Source organism: Suricata suricatta, chromosome 11 (genome assembly GCF_006229205.1).
Source record: "Suricata suricatta isolate VVHF042 chromosome 11, meerkat_22Aug2017_6uvM2_HiC, whole genome shotgun sequence".
NCBI classification, from domain to species: Eukaryota; Metazoa; Chordata; class Mammalia; order Carnivora; family Herpestidae; genus Suricata; species Suricata suricatta.
The window spans coordinates 51,518,916-51,541,793 of NC_043710.1; the positions used below are offsets into that span (position 1 = coordinate 51,518,916).

General features: G+C 36.7%; 2 protein-coding genes across 2 annotated transcripts; one reads left to right on the plus strand and one right to left on the minus strand.

Annotated features, from left to right (window-relative positions):
- The first annotated feature begins 6,368 nt into the window (after positions 1 to 6,368).
- Positions 6,369 to 7,319, plus strand: LOC115272557 (olfactory receptor 52A1-like). Its single transcript, XM_029915597.1, has one exon. The coding sequence runs from the start codon at positions 6,369 to 6,371 to the stop codon at positions 7,317 to 7,319; it is 951 nt and encodes a 316-aa protein (XP_029771457.1).
- Positions 7,320 to 18,508: 11,189 nt separating this feature from the next.
- LOC115272558 (olfactory receptor 52Z1-like) lies at positions 18,509 to 19,459 on the minus strand. The gene has a single exon (XM_029915598.1). The coding sequence runs from the start codon at positions 19,457 to 19,459 to the stop codon at positions 18,509 to 18,511; it is 951 nt and encodes a 316-aa protein (XP_029771458.1).
- Between the last annotated feature and the right edge of the window lie 3,419 nt (positions 19,460 to 22,878).

Below are 22,878 nucleotides of genomic sequence, written 5' to 3' on the forward strand. Positions count from 1 at the left end.
GGTTCCCTGACTCAACCATTTTCTATTTAGATTAATTACCAAGGAAATAAGCAGGCATCTTACTTAAATATAGTTCAGATCATTAACACTTCTCTACTACAAAACCAAACTTGATTTCTCGCTTTTTTTCTTTCATTTTTTTTTTAAGAAGGAGAGCCTAGGTCTTACAATTATACCACTCATCTCTCAAAATTATATTTTATTTTAGGTTTTTAATGTTTATTTATTTTGAGAGACAAAGAAAGAGCTTGAGTGGGCAGTGGAGGAAGGGCAGAGAGAGATGGAGAAGAGAAATCCCAAGTAGGCTCCATGGTGTCATTGCAGAGCCTGATGTGGGGCTGGATCAGGAACCGTGAGGTCATGATCTGAGCCAAAATCAAGAGTTGAACTCTTAACTGGCCGAGTCACTCTGGCACCCTCAAAATTGTCTTTTGTAAGTGAATCCTCTTTGCTTATTCCTTTCCAGTTCCGCAGACCTCCTTACAGTTAGCTACCAAACATGCATTCTATGTTCAACTTCAATGTCTTTGCATTTTCTGTTTTCCTTGACTGTATCACTGCTCCCGCAGTATTCATGAGGCCCGTACTTACCCTCCACTGGATTACACTATTGCAATTCACCTGCTCTCTAGTCCTTGTGTATACCCTTATACACGTGTGTATATGCCCACACACACATTCAGAAAGAGAGAGATTGAGAAGATTTGTTTTTACAGTTTTAACCCTCATCACCAGGGAAACCTAATATACATTTTAAAAATTAATCCACAAGGGAAGGATAGGGAGAGAATTAAAAATTGAAGCATTTGACAATGTTGGCATAAAATAAATAGAGTAAATAATTTCAAAGGTAGGTGTTAGTCATGTAAGGGGATTATGAACATGGTAATAACTTCCAGGGAGGCAAGGAAGCATTTGCTCAGATTGCTAATTATAAGCATGAGTGGCTTTAACTAAATGAGTCCAAATATTTAATAGAGACAAAGGAAACAAGATAATGTTGTTGTGATGAAAACAAGAGTAACTGGGAAATGAAACCTTTACTTCAGCGAAAAGAGTGAGATAGTTCTGTAGAGGTCCTTTACTTTCAATTTTAAGTCTCCAACATAATTTTGCATGCTATGTGTTGTATTTATAAGGATAAGCATCTTTTCTGTTCCCTTAAGCCACAAGTCTGGTCACAGGCCAGAGCATGAGCTGAATTGTTATCTTGCCTCTTTTCTGTCTACAAATTTTCCATTTCTTAGATGTTTTCCCCCCCTGAACCTTTATAATGATCTCAGATTCACCATGATCTGAACATGATCCATAATTTGAGATTTCTTGATTTTAATTGTTTGAAAATAACTTCTATGAAGTAACAGTGCTTTCTGGCTATCCCTCAGGTAAGGGATACCTTTCTCCTCCAAAATGGAGCTGAGTTTCAGACAGTGATGAGCTCTCTAGGGCAGGTCTGAAAATTGCCCTGGGATCACCTCAAATTCAAAGGCAGAGAAAAGCAACAGATAAAGACAGATGTTAAAAGACACTGGACTATTAGTTCCTTTCCAAATCCAAAGCCTAGCAAAAAAGTAAAAATAAATAAAATTTTTAAAAAGCTGTTTCATCCATTGATCTTACATTCTAGCCAGCTCTCTCTTTCCTGAGGTAAGTTTCTTCTCCATGAGTTGAGATCAGAATATGGTTCAGTGTTTCTAATTGTAGCAAATTTTAAGAGGATATGGAAAGGATAGTAAATTAGATGACCTTTATCCTGCATCTTTCAGTAACATACTTTCCTTTGACATGTTCAATTTTTTTCTGACCCAAGTATATTTGTCAATAACAATATGAGAGATGGACTAGATTCATGTCATTTAGAGATTGAAATGATATAAAGGTAATCTAGTACCATCTTCTTAAACCGATGTGAAGAAAACTATGAACTGTCATCCCAGTTAATTAGTGGAGGGGGGACAAAAAGGTTTCCAAACTCCTTCTCTAATGTTTACTACAAGTAGTTCTAGCATTGCTTCCTTTATCAAAAATACAAAGATAATCTATGGTTTTGAATGGTGTGTGTGTGTGTGTGTGTGTGTGTGTGTGTGTGTGTGTGTGTACAGTTTGAGCAGGAAAGCTTGTTTTACAAACTATTTATTGCCATTAATAGTTTCGCTATCTGGGTTTTTTTTTTTTTTTTTTTTTTTTTGCCACCGTAAGTATGGTTCACAATCCATCCCCTGAAATACAGTTTTCTCTTTATATGGGGCATCCAAATCTAGTATTTTTGTGTCTTATTTCTTATATTTTACCCTGCCTCTATATAAGTCATCTTCTTATTCTTCTCTCCTTTTCTTTTACTCAAGGACTAGAAATGAACATTTTTCTGATACGATTAATACAGAAAGATGGCACAAGATGTGTGCCTTTATGGTCTTAGAAACTACTAGAAACGTTTTCCTATTCATGGGTTTCCCTCTACCTATTAAGACTTTATTTATATGTTTTCTTAAATTTATTTATGGGGTGGGGGGCAGAGAGAGGGATATAGATAGAATCCCAAGCAGGCTCCAACACTGTCAGTACAGAGCCCAATGCAGGACTCAAACTCATGACCCTGAGATCATGACCTGAGCTGAAATCAAGAGTCCAATGCTTAACTGACTAGCCATCCAGGTGGCCCTAACTAGTAAGACTTTAAAGGAGGACATGATTATTTCTTAGGTGAAGTGGTCAAATTAAGTTAAATCTGTGAAGTATATTGACTCCCTCATAATTGGGAAGTCATTTTTTTGTAACAATGACCATTTCATCTGCTTATGAATGTCCAATCCCATAGATCAAATTGAGGGAGTTTATTCCACTCCAGAAAATTCAGCATCTCATGAAGTTTTCATCAACTTTTTTTTCAGGAAGTTTCTCATTTCTGTATTTTTTAACGTTTTTTTCATGTTTTTTATTTATTTTTGAGAGACAGAGAGAGACAGTGCAAGCAGGGGAGGGTTACAGAGAGAGAGGGAGATACAGAATCTGAAGCAGGCTCCAGGTTCTGAGCTAGCTGTCAGCACAGAGCCCGAAGCAGGGCTCGATCCCACAAACTGTGAGATCATGACCTGAGCCGAAGCCAGACGCTTAACCAACTGAGCTATCCAGGGGCCCCTAATGTTTATTTATTTTGAGAGACAGAGCATGTGCACAAGTGGAGGAGGTGTCAGTGGGAGCCCAACGTAGAGCTTAGTCTCACAAACTGTGAGATCATGACCTGACCTGAGCTAAAATCAAGAGTTAGATCCCCAACCTACTGAATAACCCAAGTGCCCTCCTTTCTGTATTTTTGTTTTACCTTTTTTTGTCCTTCTCAAGAAGGCAATGATGTGTCTGTCTTCTAAGAAGTTCTATACAGGTCTGACAAGCACACTTCGTGCTGAGTTCTTCAGACACAAACTAACACAATTCTCCCAATAATTCAATGAGTTAAGTGCTACTATTACTCCCATTGGCAGTTGAGTAAAATTAAGGAACTGGGCAAGATTCCATGTAACATATCGTAAAGCCAGCAATAGTTGATATATTTCTAAATTCTTATCCCATTATTTTCATACTATTTTTTTTATCTTTTTGTCAGATTATCAGTCTGATGCAGCCTCAAGAAAAAAATAGTGGAGAGGCTCAGGTAAAGAGAGGTTATCATTCCACTAGGTCCTAGAGACAGGAGACACAAAGGCCCTCCAAGGCCAAACAGAAAACCACCACGGTGTTCAGGAGGCAGAGGAAAGGAGCAGGAGGTGGGGATGGTGGGAAGGCAGAGCATTTAAGTACTTAAGCTGGGACCTTTGTTGGTATTTCCACAGGAAAGGAAGGAAGGGAAGTATGAACAGTTTAGAATGATTAGTTTGAATAGTTTGGTGGATTTTGGGTTACAGGTGTAGTGTCTAGTTTCCTGTCTTGGCCCCAGGATGATTAAGGCAGAGGAATATTGCTTCTTGGCAGGAAAGGACCAGATGAAGAAGGTATGGACTGGTTAGTTTGCATATCAAAGGTATGATTCTAGCTGGGCCCTTTGTTGTCTCTAAGAATTAACTAACCCAGCCAGAGAGGGGTAGGTCTCCTCCAGCCAGAAAGGTTTTGTAAGATATCAAAACATCATAATATACAAAAGATTACTTATATATATAATATCATATATAAAACATATACAGTATGTATATTTATCATACACAAATTTAATTTTTATTATTGTTTTTATTTAAATTTACATATTCTATATTTTTCTTACATATTTATATAATATAAATTATATATACAAATGTTTCTACAAATATGTATTTATTTGTCTAATATAAATTTATTTTATATAACATATATTTGTATTACTTGTACAATTTATTATTACAATTATTTTATGTGTTATAAATATACAAATAATGCAAACATATATTTGCATTTATATATTTATATATAATATGTATTTGTATGTTTATATATAATATATGCTACACTACTTAGCATTTTATCCTTACATTGTCAGGCAATTATAAGTAAATTTAGGATATATTGCCTTTTACCATTCCTTTAGGTTCTGTCTTTGTCTACTGATGTCACCTTAATAAGATATATTCATGTTTGTCAGCAATCACTTCTAGAGAATCCACCACTTCCTTACCTAACCTAGTTTATTTGAACATCATAGGGAATTTCCTTTAAAAAATTTAATGTTTAGTAATTTTTAAGAGAGAGAGAGAGCATGAGCAGGAGAGGGGCAGATAGAGAGGGGAGCACATAATATGAACCAGGCTCCAGACTGAGCTGTCAGCACAGAGCCCAGTGTGGGGCTCAAACTCATGAACCATGAAATCATAACCTTAGCTGAAGAAGGACGCTTAACCAACTGAGCCATCCAGGCATCCATCATGGGGACTTTCCTTTTACAAAATTTCTAATTATTTTAATATATAGTTCTTTGTGGCCATATGTAGCTACAGAAGGTCATATAATGGTCTCCTACTCTCAATCAACTAGTAAAGCATTTTAGATTTTATTGCACTAGGGACTTCTTAGTTATAACTACATCTGTATTCCTACTGAATGTAAACTGGTCTGTTTTTTTCCTGTTATAGCAATAATCTTTCTAGGTTTCCTTCAAAGAAAAATATATAAAATCTCATTCAGAGTGGTATTCCCTAGTCAATGATTTGGCTATGACAAAATCATAAGGAAAAACAATGAAACTTTTGGATGATTTTAAGCTTGTAGAATGGTTAATGAAAAAGTGAAAAAAAAGTACATAATGCTATTTTAAGGTTTACTGAATAAATCTATAAGGAAAGAGAGCAAATTATAAAAATTCCAGAAGTTTGAGGTGGATGTGAAGTGGGAGAGTAAAATCAAAAGGAGAAATTACTTCTTTGCCAAAATTAACACCAGAAAAATGAATGAAAACACCTTAGATACCTCAAGCTCCATTATGGACAGCAGAGTGGCTCAGAGCCAACCCTGCCTTTTTGCATCTGAAACACAGTAATATCATCAAAATATTTAAGCTACACTGGATTTCCAATAGATCTATGTCTGTACATTACCATCTTATCCTAATTTATGGTGCTTCTTTATTCATTTGACTTCCTATCAATCTTTACAACTTTCTGTCTTCTCTAGGATCTGTGAGCACTTACATCATCATTTACCTCATTATGCTTACATATCCACATTGAAAGCTAACCAAGCAGAACCAGCTCAGTGGTCAAAGACATTCTGCCTCTACTGATAAAAAGAACAACTTCTCCATGTCCTTTCCAAGAGCCTGGATAATGGGTCTGCACATAGTCAGCTGAACCAGTATTTGCAGAAAGAACAAATCTCATTCCTCACTCTGAGAGTCCATTTCTAAGATTTGTGGGAAGGTATTTTATTCCCTAAACCACAAAAAAATGAGAAGACTAGGAAAGGCTGCAACTTTCTGAAGATTCTGAGCTTTGAATAAAATGGACAGAGCTATGGGATTGAGAGTCTATTCTAAAACTTCAGTGCCACAGAGGGATTTCACTTAATCTGAAAGGTGTCTGGAGTTTGGAGATGTATATAGACAAAAGAGCTCATATTGTCCTCGTAGTACCATCTGAGAACTCTTCAGAACCTAGCAAGATCAATGGTCTTAGAATCATAAATTCCATTTCTACAATTTCCTTATGCAGACACCCACACTGGCTTTGGGAAAAGATATTCAAGAATCCTATTCTAATACTGACTTGTTGATTCCCAAAAATTCAAAACTGTGGCCACATTTCCATCCATGTTAATAAAGAAATGATCAGAATTCCCTTCTTTTTCATTCACAATTTTTCTACGAATAGGTATCAGAATCAGTGAAGAGAAAAGGATTTATCAGCCTGATGGGATCTACCAACATGTCATATCTAAACCCAAAGACAGTGACTCTGATTGGGATCCCTGGACTAGAGCATGTGCAGTTTTGGATTGGATTTCCCTTCCTTGGAGTGTGCCTGGTGGCTCTGCTGGGGAACATCTTCTTGTTAATCATCATCCCTACAGAACGCAGTCTTCACCAACCCATGTACATCTTTCTGGCAGTGCTGGCAGCTACTGACCTCGGGCTCTGTGTAGCCATTGCTCCCAAGATGTTGGCCATCTTCTGGTTTGGCTCATGTTCCATGGCTTTTGATGCTTGTCTCACTCAGCTCTTCTTCATCCATGCCTTGCAAGGCATGGAATCTGGTATCCTATTGGCTATGGCCTTTGATCGCTATGTTGCCATCTGTGATCCTTTGAGGCACACGTCCATCCTCACACCTCTCTTTCTAGTTCAAATCATACTGATGGTGGCAATCCGGGCAATGGTGCTTGTTGGAATTTTACCCATTCTGCTTAAACGCCTGCAACTTTTCCAATCTGTGGTCATTGTCCATTCCTACTGTGAGCACATGGCTGTGGTCAAGCTGGCTGCAGAAGATGTCCATATTAATAAATCATATGGGCTCTTTGTGGCCTTTGCAATTCTAGGTTTTGACATGATCTTTGTCATGATCTCCTACATTCTGATATTCCAGGCTGTTTTCCATCTTCCCCAGAAGGAGGCACGACTCAAAGCATTCAATACTTGTACTGCCCATATTGTTGTCTTTTTAGAGTTTTATATCCTTGCCTTTTTTTCCTTCTTCAGCCACCGTTTTGGACATGTATCACCCTATGTTCATATCCTCTTATCTACCATCTATCTGCTTGTGCCCCCTGCCCTTAACCCCATCATTTATGGTGTGAAGACCAAGGAGATACGCATGCAGGTTGCTCAGATTTATATTCTGAAGTCTGACACCCGGAAGTGATTCAAGAATAGTATGACACTGGAAAAATATATATCTACACATTTAAGTTGGAAACTCCTTGTACTATGTCTATGTTGATGAGACTTTTATAAGGATCTCCCAAAATAATTTATACTCCCCAAACAAGAGAAATCAGAATGTGAGATAAATTTTGAGTAACAAGTATATAAGCATCTCATAAATTCTTATCATCTCCCCATCTCTCTATTCCTTTCTTCCTTTATCTTTTCTTTTTGCCTTCCTTCTTTCTTCCTCATTTTTTCCTTCCTGCATCATTTGCATATTTTTTGTGTCTTTCTGCAATACCAAGAGGCAGTTTAACCTCTGATGTGTAACGGTAACAAAGACATATTCCATGATTTCAAAAGCTGAGAGTATAGTTACAATATAAAATACTGCTAAAATATAATATAAAAACATTAAATATTACTTAATGTTATTTAGGCCACAGAAAGAGAATAAGCAAAGATCTACTTTCACATGTGAAAAGAAACTTAACTAGATTTTAGAAGGAATCAGAGAAGACCTAATATAGGAAGTCAAGGCAAATGTGAGCTTTGAATAATGCATTTCACTTAAAGTGATGAAATGTTATTAACCAAGATTTCATGTTTTTAAAACACTATCATCATAGCTCATAGAGAGCTGGAGAAGTGTATGCAAGTGTCTGTGAATCTATCATCCTTGAGGATTTGATCCAGGAAAATGCTGGCTCATCTGTGCCTTCCTCAGTGATCAAAATATACAAAGAATTTTGAAGTAAGGAATTATGTATTAATATATAAAAATCTGACACATGATTTTGTTTAGTTGTAGAAATAGAACCTTTTTATTGGATAGATACACAATTCAACTTTTCAGAGTTGCCATTGACTAGCTTGTGATGGCATTGGAAGAAGTTCATTCTCTGTATAGTGTGGCAACTCATTATGAACTTTTTACCCCAAAATGTTATTAGGAGATACTTTGAAGATTTTTGAGATGTAATCCATCAATTTGAGCAAATTCTCAGATGAGAGATATAAAGCTTCTCAAAAGGGCTTAAAAGCTAGTGAAGAAAATCCACAAAGACTTTGAAGTTTAGCCATATCTCTCTTAGTTCCCTTTTCATGTCAGACCTTTTGTCCAGTGTCTCTGTGGCCTGAGAGCATATACACTACCATTATTATCAACATAAGGCCACCAATAATCTTAGCTCAGTTGGTTTCTCTATTTACCACAGTGGTTTTGTCTCCCTCCTCTTGATAGTTAACCTAATGACTTAAACTATTTCTTACAGTAGGAAAAGAAGATTAAAGTTTACCCTATGATGATCTCAGTACATAAACAGGTGAGTATGGCATAAGAGTGTCTATTAAAGGTTTCACTAAAAGCAAACCAAAGCAATAATTTTAGTGTATGTAGTATATTTGGGACTTGGTTCAAGAAAAAAAATTTGCAAGGGACTGAGCAAGCAAGACAGTGAAGGGAAGTAAGCCATTAATATGTGCATGACTGAGCAGGTTACTGCGATGAATTACCAGAGCTCTTTCCTGTTGTTGAGGGTACTTGGAAAAGTTAAGGATCGCATCTTGAAACTGTCCCAGTTAGGGGCCAGAAACAGCATATTTATCTAGACATCTCCATCTCTTGGAGCGCCTGGGTGGCTCAGTCAGTTAAGCGTCCAGCTTCTACTCAGGTCATGATCTCACAGTTCATGGGTTCGAGCCCCGTGTCAGGCTCTGTGCTGACAGCTAGCTCAGAGCCTGGAGCCTGCTTCAGATTCTGTATCTCCCTCTCTCTATGACCCTTCTCTGCTCACACTGTTTCTCTCTGTCTCTAAAAAAAAAAAAAAAAAAAAAAAAAAAAAAAAAACAAAAAACCCACACACCAAAAACAAACAAAAAACCCATAAAATTAAAGAAAAAAAGAAATCTCCATCTCTTATTAGATGATAACTCCTAAAATATCACCTTCCCAACACTTCTCACATGTACCATTTATGGACAGGGCATGCCCCCCAGGTCAGAAAAAGATCTCAGAGAGAGTCATGGGAATCCGTGGAAATGAAGACACTAACTACAGGCAATATATGAAGCAGGTTGAGGGTAAATGGGAAGTCTTTTAAAGTGGAGCGAAGAAAATGTTTTATTGGGAAAACATGCAAAAAACAAATAAACCACAGAGGACGAGGTTTAAGTTTCTTCATAATTTCCCAGAGGTAGACAAGGTATGGAACAATGCTGGAGACTCCATGGACTACTCTAGAAGGAGGGAGCATCCTTAGTTTCCAAGGCAGACAAGGTAAGGCTCACTGGGTGATTTTTTATTTTTTGTATTATCTTGCCTGTCTTCAAACAAGAAATACTGAGATGTATTGAATTAAATTCTTATCCTAAAATATTTTCTGTAATAAGAAGATTCTTTTATATATTTGTGGGACTAGAGCCTCTTAAAAGAAAGATATACAAAAGGCAGACCAAAAGAGAGAGATTTCCAAATAAGACAAACTAGCTGTCTTCAAACAAAAGTGTGGAATATACTAGTGAAGCAAACTTTCAATCCTCCTGCTGCGATCTGATCAAAATCCAAACCAAGCACGAGAATTATTCTTCTATTTATCCATTTATTAATTAATTCCTTTTGTTTAAACTCAGTATCTATATTGTGTACGTAGTATGAAAGGCTATGAAAGATTTAAATAATGTTCATGCAGTCCTTGTCCTCAAGAAATTCTTTCAAGGAAAACAATATTGTAAAAAGATTAAAAACATAGATATTTTGATCAGACAGATGTAAGTCTGACTTTTGACTCTACTATCAAATAGCTGTGTGTTATAAAATAAAAACTTAAAAATATTTTAATTGTCTAAACCTGGTTTTCCTCATCTTTATAATTGGGATAATAATTCCTTTAAAGGACAAACGTAAGCATGTAACAATTTAAAATGTGTCTTAAGCATTTCACATAATGATAAGGTGTTTAAAAGATAGTTATCATTATTAAAATTGTTAACAATAATAGTGAAGACAGGCATTAAAATTGTTATATAAAATGCAATGAAGTCACTGTTACAATAGCTATCTGAGATAAGGAAAAATAGAAAAAGTACAGAAACACTGGTGGTGTATTCTTTTGTTGCCTCCTCTATAAAATTTTAATATTTTGAAGACAATCTTGCTATAGTAAAATTTATATTCCTTTTCTGGTCCTCTTGATATACAGCTTCTTGCTCTAAATGGAAATAGGAATACCTATTTTTAAAAAGTAATACAAATTTGAAACATTCTAAGGAAATATTTGATACATGGATAGTTTATTACTTCTAATTGAAATTAACTTTAGGGAAAACCTGAAGTTAAATTCTATAAAAATTCCAATAAATGCCCATGCCTTTACAATCATAGGGTATTATGTGTTAACAGATGTTCATGTACCAATGCCCAAGTGAGGTCAGATAGACAGAAAATTCCTATGTATAATCTGACTCGAGCATCTACTTTATAACCACAGCAGAAGTAAATTCTATGTTGTATTTATTTATTTTCCAGCTTTGTGGAGATATAATTGACATAATAACACTGTTGAGGTTTAAGATGTACAATGTGTTGATTCAATACAAATATATAGCAAAATGATACCACCTTAGGTTAGCTAACACCAGCATCATGTCACTTAATTACTATGTATTTTCTGTTGTGAGAACATTTAAGATGTACTCTATCAACAACTTTCAGGTATGTAATACAGTATTGTTAGCTATAATCACTATAATATGCATTAGACCCCCAGACCTTATTCATCTTATAACTGGAAGTTTGTACTCTTTGACCAACATCTCCTCTTTCCACCATCCCCCAGGTCCTGGTAACCACCATTCTACTCTCTGCTTCTATGAGTTTGGTCTTGTTAGATTCCACATATAAGTGATATCATGCAGTATTTGTCTTTGCCTGATTTATTTCACTTAAGTAATGCCCTCAAGGCCCATCCATGTTATGGCAAACAATAGGATGTCCTTCTCATAATTGAATGATCTTCCATTGTGTGTATGTGTTTGTCTACTCATCCACTGATTGACACTAGATTGTCTCCATATCATGGCTATTGTTAATATTTGCTGTAATAAGCATGGGAGTAGAGATATCTCTTTGGTATTCTATTTTCATTTCCCTTGGATATATACGCTGAAGTATGATTACTAAATTGTATGATAGTTCTATTTTTAGTTTTTTGAAGAACCTCCATACTGTTTTCCATAGTGGCTATACCAGTTTACATTTTCACCAGCAGTCCCTGTTTTCATTTTAAAAATAACAAAAATGGTTACATATTTTGGAAAAAAATATTTCTTCTTTCTTGTTGATTTCAAACTTCTTGAGTCAAATTTTATGTGCCCCAAATGTTTAAAGATTAATGCAATATTGTTCTTGGTTGATGACATTAGTCAGATCAAAGAGCTTGAAATGCTAGTTGTATTTGGTACAAGGGAAAGCACAGCTAAATGACAATGGCATGTAGGAAGGTAAGTTGGTGTAACTCAGAGATCAAAGGCTTTGAAGTACTGCATATCTGAGAAACATTCAGAGCTTATTAGAAGTGACCTTGGACAAGTTTTAAGTTTATGCTTTAGTGTCTTTAACTGATGAAAAAATTATAATACAAATATTGCAACTGTGATAAGATTAAATGCCATAATTTTATCTTTTGCCTAATTGGTACTAAAAAGTATCAAAGCACCTGCGTAGCTCAGTTAGTTGAGCATCTGACACTTGTTTTTAGCTCAGGTCATGATCCCAGGGTCATGGGAGCAAGCCCCTCATCAGGCTCCACACTGAGCAGAGAAATATTCTCTCTTTCCCTTTGCCCCTCTCCCCAGCTCACAGTCTCCCTGTCTCTCTTATATATATATATATTTTTTTTTTAAAGGAAAATATTCTTTCTTCCCTATGGGTGAAAAAACGTGTAAGTCATCACAAACTAAACAAACTAAACACACTTGAATTGAAAGGGACTAATGTTGTTAAGGAACTTTGAATTTTTACCATTATGAAAGAAGAATTTGAAGGCTCTGGTAACTGTCAATTCAATTGCAAGAAGAATATGCAAGACAAAATATTTCTTTTGTGGCCACTAGATTTTATATATTTCAGGAGTGGGTGATAAAAAGAATGTAAATTTTAGCTCACTATTGCTAAGAACTCTCGGGGAAGACCCCCCGCTAGTGCAAATTATATAAATTATGCCACATAGTGCAATTGTGTGTGTGGGTGGGGGAAGTTCTCTATCAGAGAGCTTTCAAATAGCAATTGAGCAATCCTCTATGTGGGTGGACATTCTTCATGTGGCAGATGGAATTAGAAGAAAATCACAGCAGCTGTAAGTACCACTGGTTGAGTCAGAGCTGTAAGGAATGATCATTATTTTCAGTAGGTAGGAATATGAACTACTGAACAAATGGTTGCTGGTGTATTTAATCAGTGAGAATATCTGAGTATTTCTTTCTTCCATATGCCTTTACATTCCATAACTGTACTCAATCCAACTTTTTTTTTTCTGGAATAGAAACTAGAGTTGATTGAGAGTCTTTTCACAGTGGAGCAGAGACCAGAAGGGAAGCTAACTTTTTGAGTCATGAGAAGATTGCTATTGTATAACATTGGGCATGTTGTCTTGGAAAGGAAGACATGTGTGCTGGTATGTCCTGGCTATCATGAATATAGATAAATATCTATATCCAAAACACTTTGGCTGCCTTGGAATCTCTAGAAAATAAAACAAATTCACAAAATTGAGAGTAGACTGGTTAGGTATGGGACCTAATGTGGGAAGCACTGGAAAATCATCATTAGTGAGCAATGATAGCAATGTTTAGGAACATAATATAGAACCACTGAGAAGAGGTAGAAACTTAAAAATCATTTATGATGGAAGTGAAAATAAAGGTGGGTGTGGCAAATTTTATTTTCCAAGAATGGTTAATAACTGTCTCTTCCACATCACACACTTTTCTGTTATGTGATCTTGGCACTACCCAGTCAAGAATGGACTCACCCCTATACCTTTTATTTTTTTATTTTTATTTTTAAAAAATTTTAAATGTTTTATTCATTTTTGATACAGAGAGAGACAGAGCATGAGAGGGGGAGGGGCAGAGAGAGAAGGAGACACAACCAGAAGCAGGCTCCAGGCTCTGAGCTAGCTGTCAGTACAGAGCCTGACGCGGGGCTCAAACCCACGAACCTGAGATCTGACCTGAGCCGAAGTCGGAGACTTAACTGATTGAGCCACCCAGGCGCCCCTCACCTACACCTTTTAATATGTTTGAGGCCCTTCCACTTCTATGGATACAGGAGAAGTTAGTCTGTGCCAGGTCTTGGTAGAGACCTTAGCTAATACCACAACCTTTTCTACTTTCATGCCACCATGTAAGAGTCCACCTAACTCTAATGTGATGGAACAGGAGTCAGTGTGGAGGTAGACTGAGATGCCTAACATATGACTGAAGAAGGCTTGAATATCCAGTCTTAGGTTCCTGTTCCAAACATTATCTGCAACTGCTTGAGAGACTCCAAGTGAGAACTATACAGCTGAGTCCAGACAATTAACAGAACCTTGAGGAAAAAAAAAAACAACACCATAAAATATCGTTTAAAACCACTAAGTTTTGGGGTGCTTCAGGGCTTCATGAAGTAAAGAGCCTTTACTACAGTTAACACAACACCAGTTAAAATATAAAGGGGTTCCTGGGTGCCTCAGTCAGTTGAGCATCTGACTCAGGTTCAGATCATGATCTCGCAGTTAATGAGTTCAAGCCCCACATCAGGGTTGCTGCTGTCGGTGTGAAGCCCAATTTATATTCTCTGTTCCCCTTTCTCTGCCTCTTCCACCTCAAAAATAAATAGACACTAAAACATATATATATATATATATATACACACACACACGCACACATTTATATATATAATGTGTGTGTTTTATATGTGTTTATATATATTTTCCATTTATATGTTTAATATATATGTGTGTATATGTATAAACACACACATACATATATTTATATGAAAAAAATGATGTTAACACCTAGATTCTGCAATAACAGAAATCCCTAGAACATGAAGCACTGGCTTTGAGTGGATATGCGGAATCTTGAAGGGTACCAAAGACTGTTAATGAAAGCATTAAATAGAATGAGAAGATTGTTATTGTGTCAGAGAATAAAGGGATCTCTGGATAATGGAACAACTTTTTTGAAGGTAAAAAATAAAAAAGATGCCTAATACACTGGTAGATTAGATGTATGAAATGTCCAGATAATGTTGAAAACACCACTTTAATAAAATATGTATAGAGAAAAATGAGTTAAAGAAGTAAGTGTTTAACTTTCAAACACTACTCATAACAACCACAAAAGTCTCAGATATTTCTGAGTTTGAACGCAAAATTGTTTCTCACTCACTTTTTCTCTAGACATTATATACTCTTAATGTATGAGCTAGCTTCTGGATAGAAGTATGCATTTTCAAGATCCTTTGCTGGTCAGAAGAACTGCCTGGTTAGATTGAAAAGGACAGGAAGCTCAGAATGAAAAGAATGACTGGAATCCCCAAACTATAGGCAAGGAAGATAAAATGAAAACGTGGCCCACTTCTTTCAGAAAATGAATGATGATGCAAAGTATGGGACCTAAGTCTCAGAAAGTAAAGCTGAGAACCACAAAGAAACAGAATTATCCTCATGGAACAGGATAAGAACTTAATTAAGAAGCTGAGAATGTGTGCTTTAGGTTTTATAGCATGCTAGGGACCAGCCCTCCCATGCTCCATCCTTCTTCCTCTTTTGGAATGGGAATGTTTTAACAGTTTTCCTATTGCTGTGTTAACATTATATGTTAGCAGTGTAAGAGGCAGAAGACTTATCTCTTCAATTAATATATATTCAGAAAAAGAGGAAACATACTCAAAGAACTATATCTAAGGAACCAAACCTTGGAAGCCTCACCTACATCTCGATATGATTTAGATGATGAAATTCTGGGTAGATATAATAGAATGAAACCTGGAATTTTAGAGGAGGTGTTAAGTATATGTTGCATATGAGAGAGATGTGAACTGTTGTAGACAGAAAAGAAACTATGCCAGACTGGATCTGTCAAAGATGACTATAACAGTATTTTCTGAACTCCATGTTCTTCTGCAATCTAACCATCAAACCCTTGATTTGGTCAAATCTTTTTACTGATTTGAGCAATAGAACACTGCAAAAATGATGCTGTGTGAGTCTTGCGTATCAACTACATCTGGCCTAGCAGCTTCTGCTCTTTACCTGAAGCCCTGAAACACCAGATTAGAAACCCAGGTTAATTTTATGGAGAGAGAGCCTAGGGGGCAAGCACTATAGCACCAAGCTTGTCAGTGAAGAAGCCATATTGGATGTCCATTCTCATTGAATCTTCATAAGATTCCAGCCCCGTGTAACCCTTTTTGTCATGCAACCATGAGAGAAAACTGAAATGAGAATATTGAGCCCAATGAATCAAAAGCTCTAAATTTGGGAGTTGTTTATAGTCTAGCAAAATATAATTGTAATAATTGAGAAGGGAAATTGCATTTGAGGGAACACCAATGGTACACTGAAGGTGAAAGAACATGCCCTAAACAATATTCAGAAATGGTGTTCAAGAGATTGCACTATAAAAAGATCTTCAGTGTAGAAGAATTCTGGCCAAACAAAATGTTTCTTTCCTTCTTCTCTCCGTCACTCCCCACCCCTTGTCCCCTTTCTCTACATCCTTTTATCTTTCCTTCCTTTATTTTATTTTCAGGGTATGGGCTGAATATACAAGTATGTGCATTCTTTTATGATATTGTTGCTTCCTCAAAGAAGCTATTTGGAATAAGACTTAATTTATTCAGTATATATTTATTAACTCATTCTATAACACAGAAATTCTAGATACTATGAAAACAAGTACAGAAAAAAACATTCATTTTAGTGTAGAAAAAGATGTGAAGTGTCAATTGTCATATTAAGTAATATGTGTTACAATTGAGGAAGGATTAAGTGACATTGGAGACCACTGAAAACGAACCCAGGATAGAGTAGAGAAAAGCAAGAGGGGGGAGGTGAAGGAAGGCTTACATGGGAAGTATTGGATAAAATAAGTCCCAGAAGATGATAAAAAGTATGTGATAGTGGCATTCTGAGAGGAGTCATTAATTTAACTGAGCAAACCTAGGTCTCTGAAAACTTATTCAGGCAAACTACGAGGAGTTCAATAGTGGTTCTGCATATTTATGGATGTAATTAATGTGGACATAAGATATACATGCACATACATGTTAATGTGAATACTTGTATTTCTTAGGTGTGGTGTATGAACATGTATAAATATGAATATGATAGCACATTTCAGAGAGAGACTGAGAGAGATGTTTATAGACACATAAGATTGGAAGCATGTACATTTAAAAAAGCATGTATATTTGTATATATTTGTGTGACATAAATGTCATCTGTGTGATATGTGTTCTAGTTAGACAAAGGGATATCCAAATTGTGAACATTGGAGGTAGGATTTACATGTAAGGTCACCCCTTGGTTTATGAGTTGACATTCAATACCAATTTTGAGAAACTAAGACAAGGAGGATTACAATCTGCTTATGTGCAGTGCAAAATTCAGTTTGTGGGCATGGGCCTTAAAGAAATGTCAGTGTAAGGGTAACGGCAGGCATGCAGAATAGCATCTGAAGTATAGGACAGATCAAGGAAACCTAGTGTCTGGCAATACAGAAAATAACTAGTTGATATCATTTGAAAGCAGGCATTAAGGAAAGTAAATATAAGTGTGAGGTGGGAAGAATTTTGAGTAAGAAAGACCAAGGGGAAATGCCATTACGAAGGAGCTAAAGTAGCAAGGAATGTGTCATTTCTTTGCAAACAAAGAGTCAACTGTAGCTGGACTGATGCCTATACTATGATTTAGTGAAAATAAAGCACCTGGCAAGGCATATTGGAGTCAAGTCTTGCAATAACTTGCATGCTGGGGAGTTAAGACTTTGTCTTGAGGAATAGGCTGCTGAAGATTCAAGTGGACAAAATGAGATATTCGTTTGGGAAAGACAACAGTGTTGCAGTGCTAATAACAACTTTGGATATGAGAGAGATTGGGTATAAGAAAGTTAGGAGAATCTGCAGTACATTGATAAAAGTATGAGGTAGAGAAGAAGAGAAGAGAGCAGAAATGTGCAGGAAAGTTTTGGTCACTGGTTGGATAAAGGAAAAGAAGTAAAAACAACTAAGTAATTTCAGGCTTTTTTATTTAATTTAACTCAAGTTAAAAGAACAAAAATGGGAAATGTAGAGGGACAATCAAGCTGGTAAGTAGACTAAGAGTTTAGTTTTGGAAGATTTAAGTTGAAGGTGTATATGAGAAGTGGTTCAGAAGGCTATTATAATGGGTTTTTTTTTCCTGGATTGCAGACATAATTAATGGTTTAAGATACAGATTTGGGTGTCCATCAGGTAGATGGAAGGGAGAAAAAGCTAGTGAGAAAAATAACTTTGTTAAAGGTATTTTTTATGCCCCTTCCTAAAATACTTACCTACTAAGTCCACTGTTTATTGGTTCCATATTTAGACACTAACAGTTACTCTCTAAAGATGACTCTTCTCTACTAAAACCCTTTGGACCAAAAACGAGCTCATTACCCATAGACATGATCGTAGATATTTTATACATGTTTATTCCCATTAAGATTATTTTTCATAATATATAGTTTTGTGTTGGTAAAATATCTGAAACATAGCTGTGGAAGAAAAATCATGGAATCAACAAACAATTCTAGATAATTATTTTTTCCCATAGGTCTTGAAAATGTATGACTAAATTCACTTTTTACATCATTTAAAAAATGAGCTTACCATTTATGTTCTCTGATAGGATTAAATAATAGAATTAACAACAAAATATCTCCTATGTTATCACTTACTTAAACATTTGGGGAAGGTTCTGGTCATGAGTTTCATAAAAACTATATTCTGACAGAGAGAACATGCCTCAGTTATGTTCCCACACTCACTGAGTCCCTCTCTTGCCTTGGATATTCCTTTTCCCGTGTAGCCTCAAATCAGGCCACCATTATCTCTATCTTCAACCTAACAAGATTTCCAGCTCTGTATCATAGGTCTCCTGTCCACTTCAGATATCATCCTAAGTTTCTATGACAGCGGAGGATCTGCAGTACCCGCTGCCGCATTTGCTTAGTCCGAGCCCCATAAATCAAGGGGTTGGCCATGGGAGGCACTAGGAAATAGAGATTGTCAATGATAATCTGGAGATGGGGAGCCATATGATAGCCTAAAATCTGGGCCAGGACAGAGAAGACAACAGGAGAATAAAAGAGAGCTATGACACAAAGATGGGAGCCACATGTACTGAGAGCTTTGCCCCGTGCCTCCCAAGAGGGGATTCGAAAGACAGCATGAAGGATCAACCCATATGACAGAATGATAAAAAGCAGATCAAATCCCACAGATGTTACAATAACCATGAGGCCATAGACAATGTGGTCGGAGATGTCTCCACAGGCTATCTGCACTACAGCCATGTAGGCACAGTAGGAGTAAGAGATGATGTGTGTTTGGAAGCTTTTCAGTCTTTTTGTCAGGATGGGTGCTGGAGTCAGCACTGCCATGGCCCTTGCCAAGACAGCCAGTGCCATTTTCACAAGTATGTTGTTAGCAAGGATGGTTTTATATTGCAGAGGGTACCAGATAGCCACAAATCTGTCAAAAGCCATGGCTAGGAGGATCCCAGACTCCATGACATAAAAGGAAGGGATGAAAAACATCTGTGTGAGGCAGGCATTAAAGCTGATGTCTTTGGCATTCATCCAGAAGATACCTAACATGCGAGGCACAGTGACACTGACCAGGGATAGGTCAACAACAGATAGCATAGCCAGGAGGAGAAACATGGGCTCATGAAGACTCTTTTCCACCCGGATGATGCATAAGATGGCCACATTCCCAATCATTGTAATGACAAACACCAAGAAAAAAGGCACAGAGAACCAGCCATGGGAAGATTCCAAGCCAGGGATTCCAGCCAGGACAAATATCAAGGGTTGAGGAATGGAGTTGTTGCAAGAGGACATCCCTAATCTGAACTTCTCAAAGTCTGATTCCTAGGGAGAAAGAAACAAGGTCAATTTTTAAATCACTGCCTCATTTGCACGTAAAATGCTGGGTATTCTAGTAGCTTATGGTGATAACTATAAATATATTGCATAAACTAATGATCAAACATTTCAGTTACTTAAGGTGTAGAGGGAGATAATCCTATATTTAATCAAATGTTTAAGAGCCCCAAATAGAGTGGTGTATCTGCTAACATACTACTATAACATTTATATGCCCTAAATTGAGATCTAAGCATTTCAGGTACCAAATGCATTTGGAAAAAAGCATACCATAGCTACAGGATAGGAAAACCTCCTGGAAGGTAACTTGGTATAGTTAAAATAACAAAGTTTTGGAGAAAACACATGTCTGGGATACAATCTCTGACTTGCCACTTAAGTGACTTGATCAAGCTGTTCAAGATAAAACCTCATTTTGTTTTCTCAAAATTGGGATGAGATTTACCTTTCAAAGCTTGCAGTGAGGATTAAATCCATCATTAAATTCCAAGATTATATAAAACATGCAATATTTCTGGCACAATTATTTGAATGTTTTGATATTCTATAAATGCAAATTTTCTTCATTTTCTAGAAGTACAAAATTTAAGTGAGATATGGAAAAATAATGTTCTTTTTGGTTGTTTCTTGGAAAGAACTGTAACTAGGATAAAGAATAGTGTTGAACTGACACCATAAAAAGGAATATTTGATGGTCCTAATTAAAGTTATCCTCAAATACTATGGAGGAAAAAAAATACTGTCACTAGAAATAGATACCTGGCCAAATAAAGGATGCTAAAAAATTTTTAAAGGTACATATTAGTCCAACAGGGAATATGATTCTATGACAAATTCAATAGAAAAGACAGTCCTGTGACACCAGAAGCTCACTATCAGTGGGAGTTTTCAGGTAGAAACTGAATGATGATCCATGAGAAAAATGTAGATAAAAATTCTCCATGTGATGGGACATTAGGACACTAGAGTTTTAACAACATGGTAACATTTTGTCTGAGCAATCAGGAACCATTGCGAGGAATCACTATATCAACATTAATTATAACTAAAGTCACCACCAATTTAGACATAAAATTAGAAACAAACTTATTTTCTAAAGAATGTCAATGGGAATTCTAAAGATTATAGATTCCAACCATGGCCTTACAAGGGTTGGTGATATGTGGATTAAAAAACGTTCTTTTCTTAACTAGATGACCTTGCATCCCAGGATTTTTCTACTCTTTTCCCTCCTTTTCCTCCTTTTTCTTAGAATAATACCTGTAGATGGTTGTAGGTCTGATCACAGTGGGACTGGGAGCAGCAAAGTATTCATTTACTGAAGATATGAGGAAGGGGGCGCATGGGTCGCTCAGTCAGTTAAACATCTAACTTCAGCTCAGGCCATGATCTCACAGTCTGTGGGTTTGAGCCCCACGTCAGGCTCTGTGTTGACAGCTCAGCGCCTGGAGCCTGCTTCGAATTCTGTGTCTCCCTCTCTTTCTGACCCTCCCTTGTTCACCCTTTGTCTCTCTCTCTCAAAAAATAAAGACATAAGAAAATTTTTAAAAAAAGGTATGAGGAAGATCTGCTGATGACCAGAATAAGATGGAGTGTCTAAGCTAGAGGCAGATTTATGCTGTTTGTTCTGGTCCTTCTGGAACCCTAGTGGCCTCTCTCTTGGGCAAAGTGCCATAAGTAGCTTGGATATCCTGGAAAACAAATCCTAGAGTCAATCACAAAGGATACCATATATGGATAAGAAACCCTAGGGAGAAAGAGTAAGGGCTGGAGAATCATTTTTGGATGGAAATTAAATCACACCTGGAGTAATAGAAGGCAGAGCCGCACACAGCTATAAATATATACAAATAACCACAGCTTGCTTCCAAACCAACAGTTTAAATCATTGTCATTTCCAGGGACTTTGGGGCTTCTATAAGCAAAACTTAAACTAAAATTAGGAGTCTTGATTTCCTAGATGCAATTAAAATCCACAAAATGCTGGAAAAGGGCGGGGGGATAAGAGCACACTTATCTTGATGAGCCCTGGGATGTATACAGATGTTTTTAAAGTTTATTTTTGAGAAAGACAGAGAGAAAGAGCCCAAGCAGGGGAGGGGCAGAGACAGAAGAGGACAGAGGATCCAAAGCAAGCTCTCTGCTTATAGCAGAGGGCCTGATTCGGGGCTCAAACCCATAAACTATGAGATAAGGACTTGAGTTGAACTTGCATGCTTAACTTCCTCAGCCACCCAGCATGCTGTCCCCTGAATTTTTGAATCATTATACTGTACACCAGAAACTAATATAACTGTATGTTAAGTGTACTTCAAAAAATGTATCCACTAAAAAATATCTAAGTGACTAAATAAGACCCTTGTTTAGTAAGTAAGATATATAAAATGAAAAATAAAGGAGTGAGATTAAAGTAGGAACAAAAATGGAGACCTATATTAAAATAAACTGTTAAACAACACTGGGTTTAGGAGAGACTGAGTTTCAGAGAGACCTTTGGTGGAAGTCAGAAGATCAATTTGACAGTAAATGGTAAAGAGAGGGAAATCGATTAACTGTTTTGCTGGTGGTCAAATGTAAATATCCTAAGAATAGTGACTGGGTCTTGTTTGTTCACTATTATTTCCCAATGCCTGGTGAGTTGCAAGCCTTCCAATATTTCCATATTAATAAATGCACACACTCTGCCCTTACCCCACAGTTCTCTACTCTAGACTCTAGACCTATAATAAGACCTTAAGGGTAACCAACAGTCCTACAACCTGTAAGTTTTTCAAAGTCTTCATTAAGCCATGTTCTCCTAACCCCAAGTATACTCAGGGTACTCTAATCAATTTAATTCTATCATGATTGCTACCAATTTGGATCAAATTATTACCATATTGTTCAAAAAAACTTTTATAATGTCCTAAAAGGTCTTTTGCATTCATTTCTTCCACTCTTTGTCTCAATACATTTTTCTCATTGCAGTCACAATGGTCTTTTTTTTTAATGTTTACAAAGTTTTGTGGGGGAAGGAAGAGAGAGAGAGAGAGAGAGAGAGAGAGAGAGAGAAAGGGATAGAGAGAGAGAGAACATGAGTATGCAAGCAGGAGAGAAGCAGGCGGGGGTGGGTGGGCAGAGGATCTGAAATGGGCTCTGTGCTGACAGCAGAAATCCCCATGTGGAGCTGGAACACACAAACCACGAGATCATTACCTGAGCTGAAGGAGGACGCTTAATGGACTAAGCACTGACCAGGTGCTCATTATGATCTTTTATAAACACAAACATAATGTCACTCTTGTGCATAAAACGTTCATGGTCTTTCTCTTGTTTGTTTGTTTGTTTGTTTTTGATAAAACTGAGAATCTTCAGCCTCCCACATCCACTCTTCA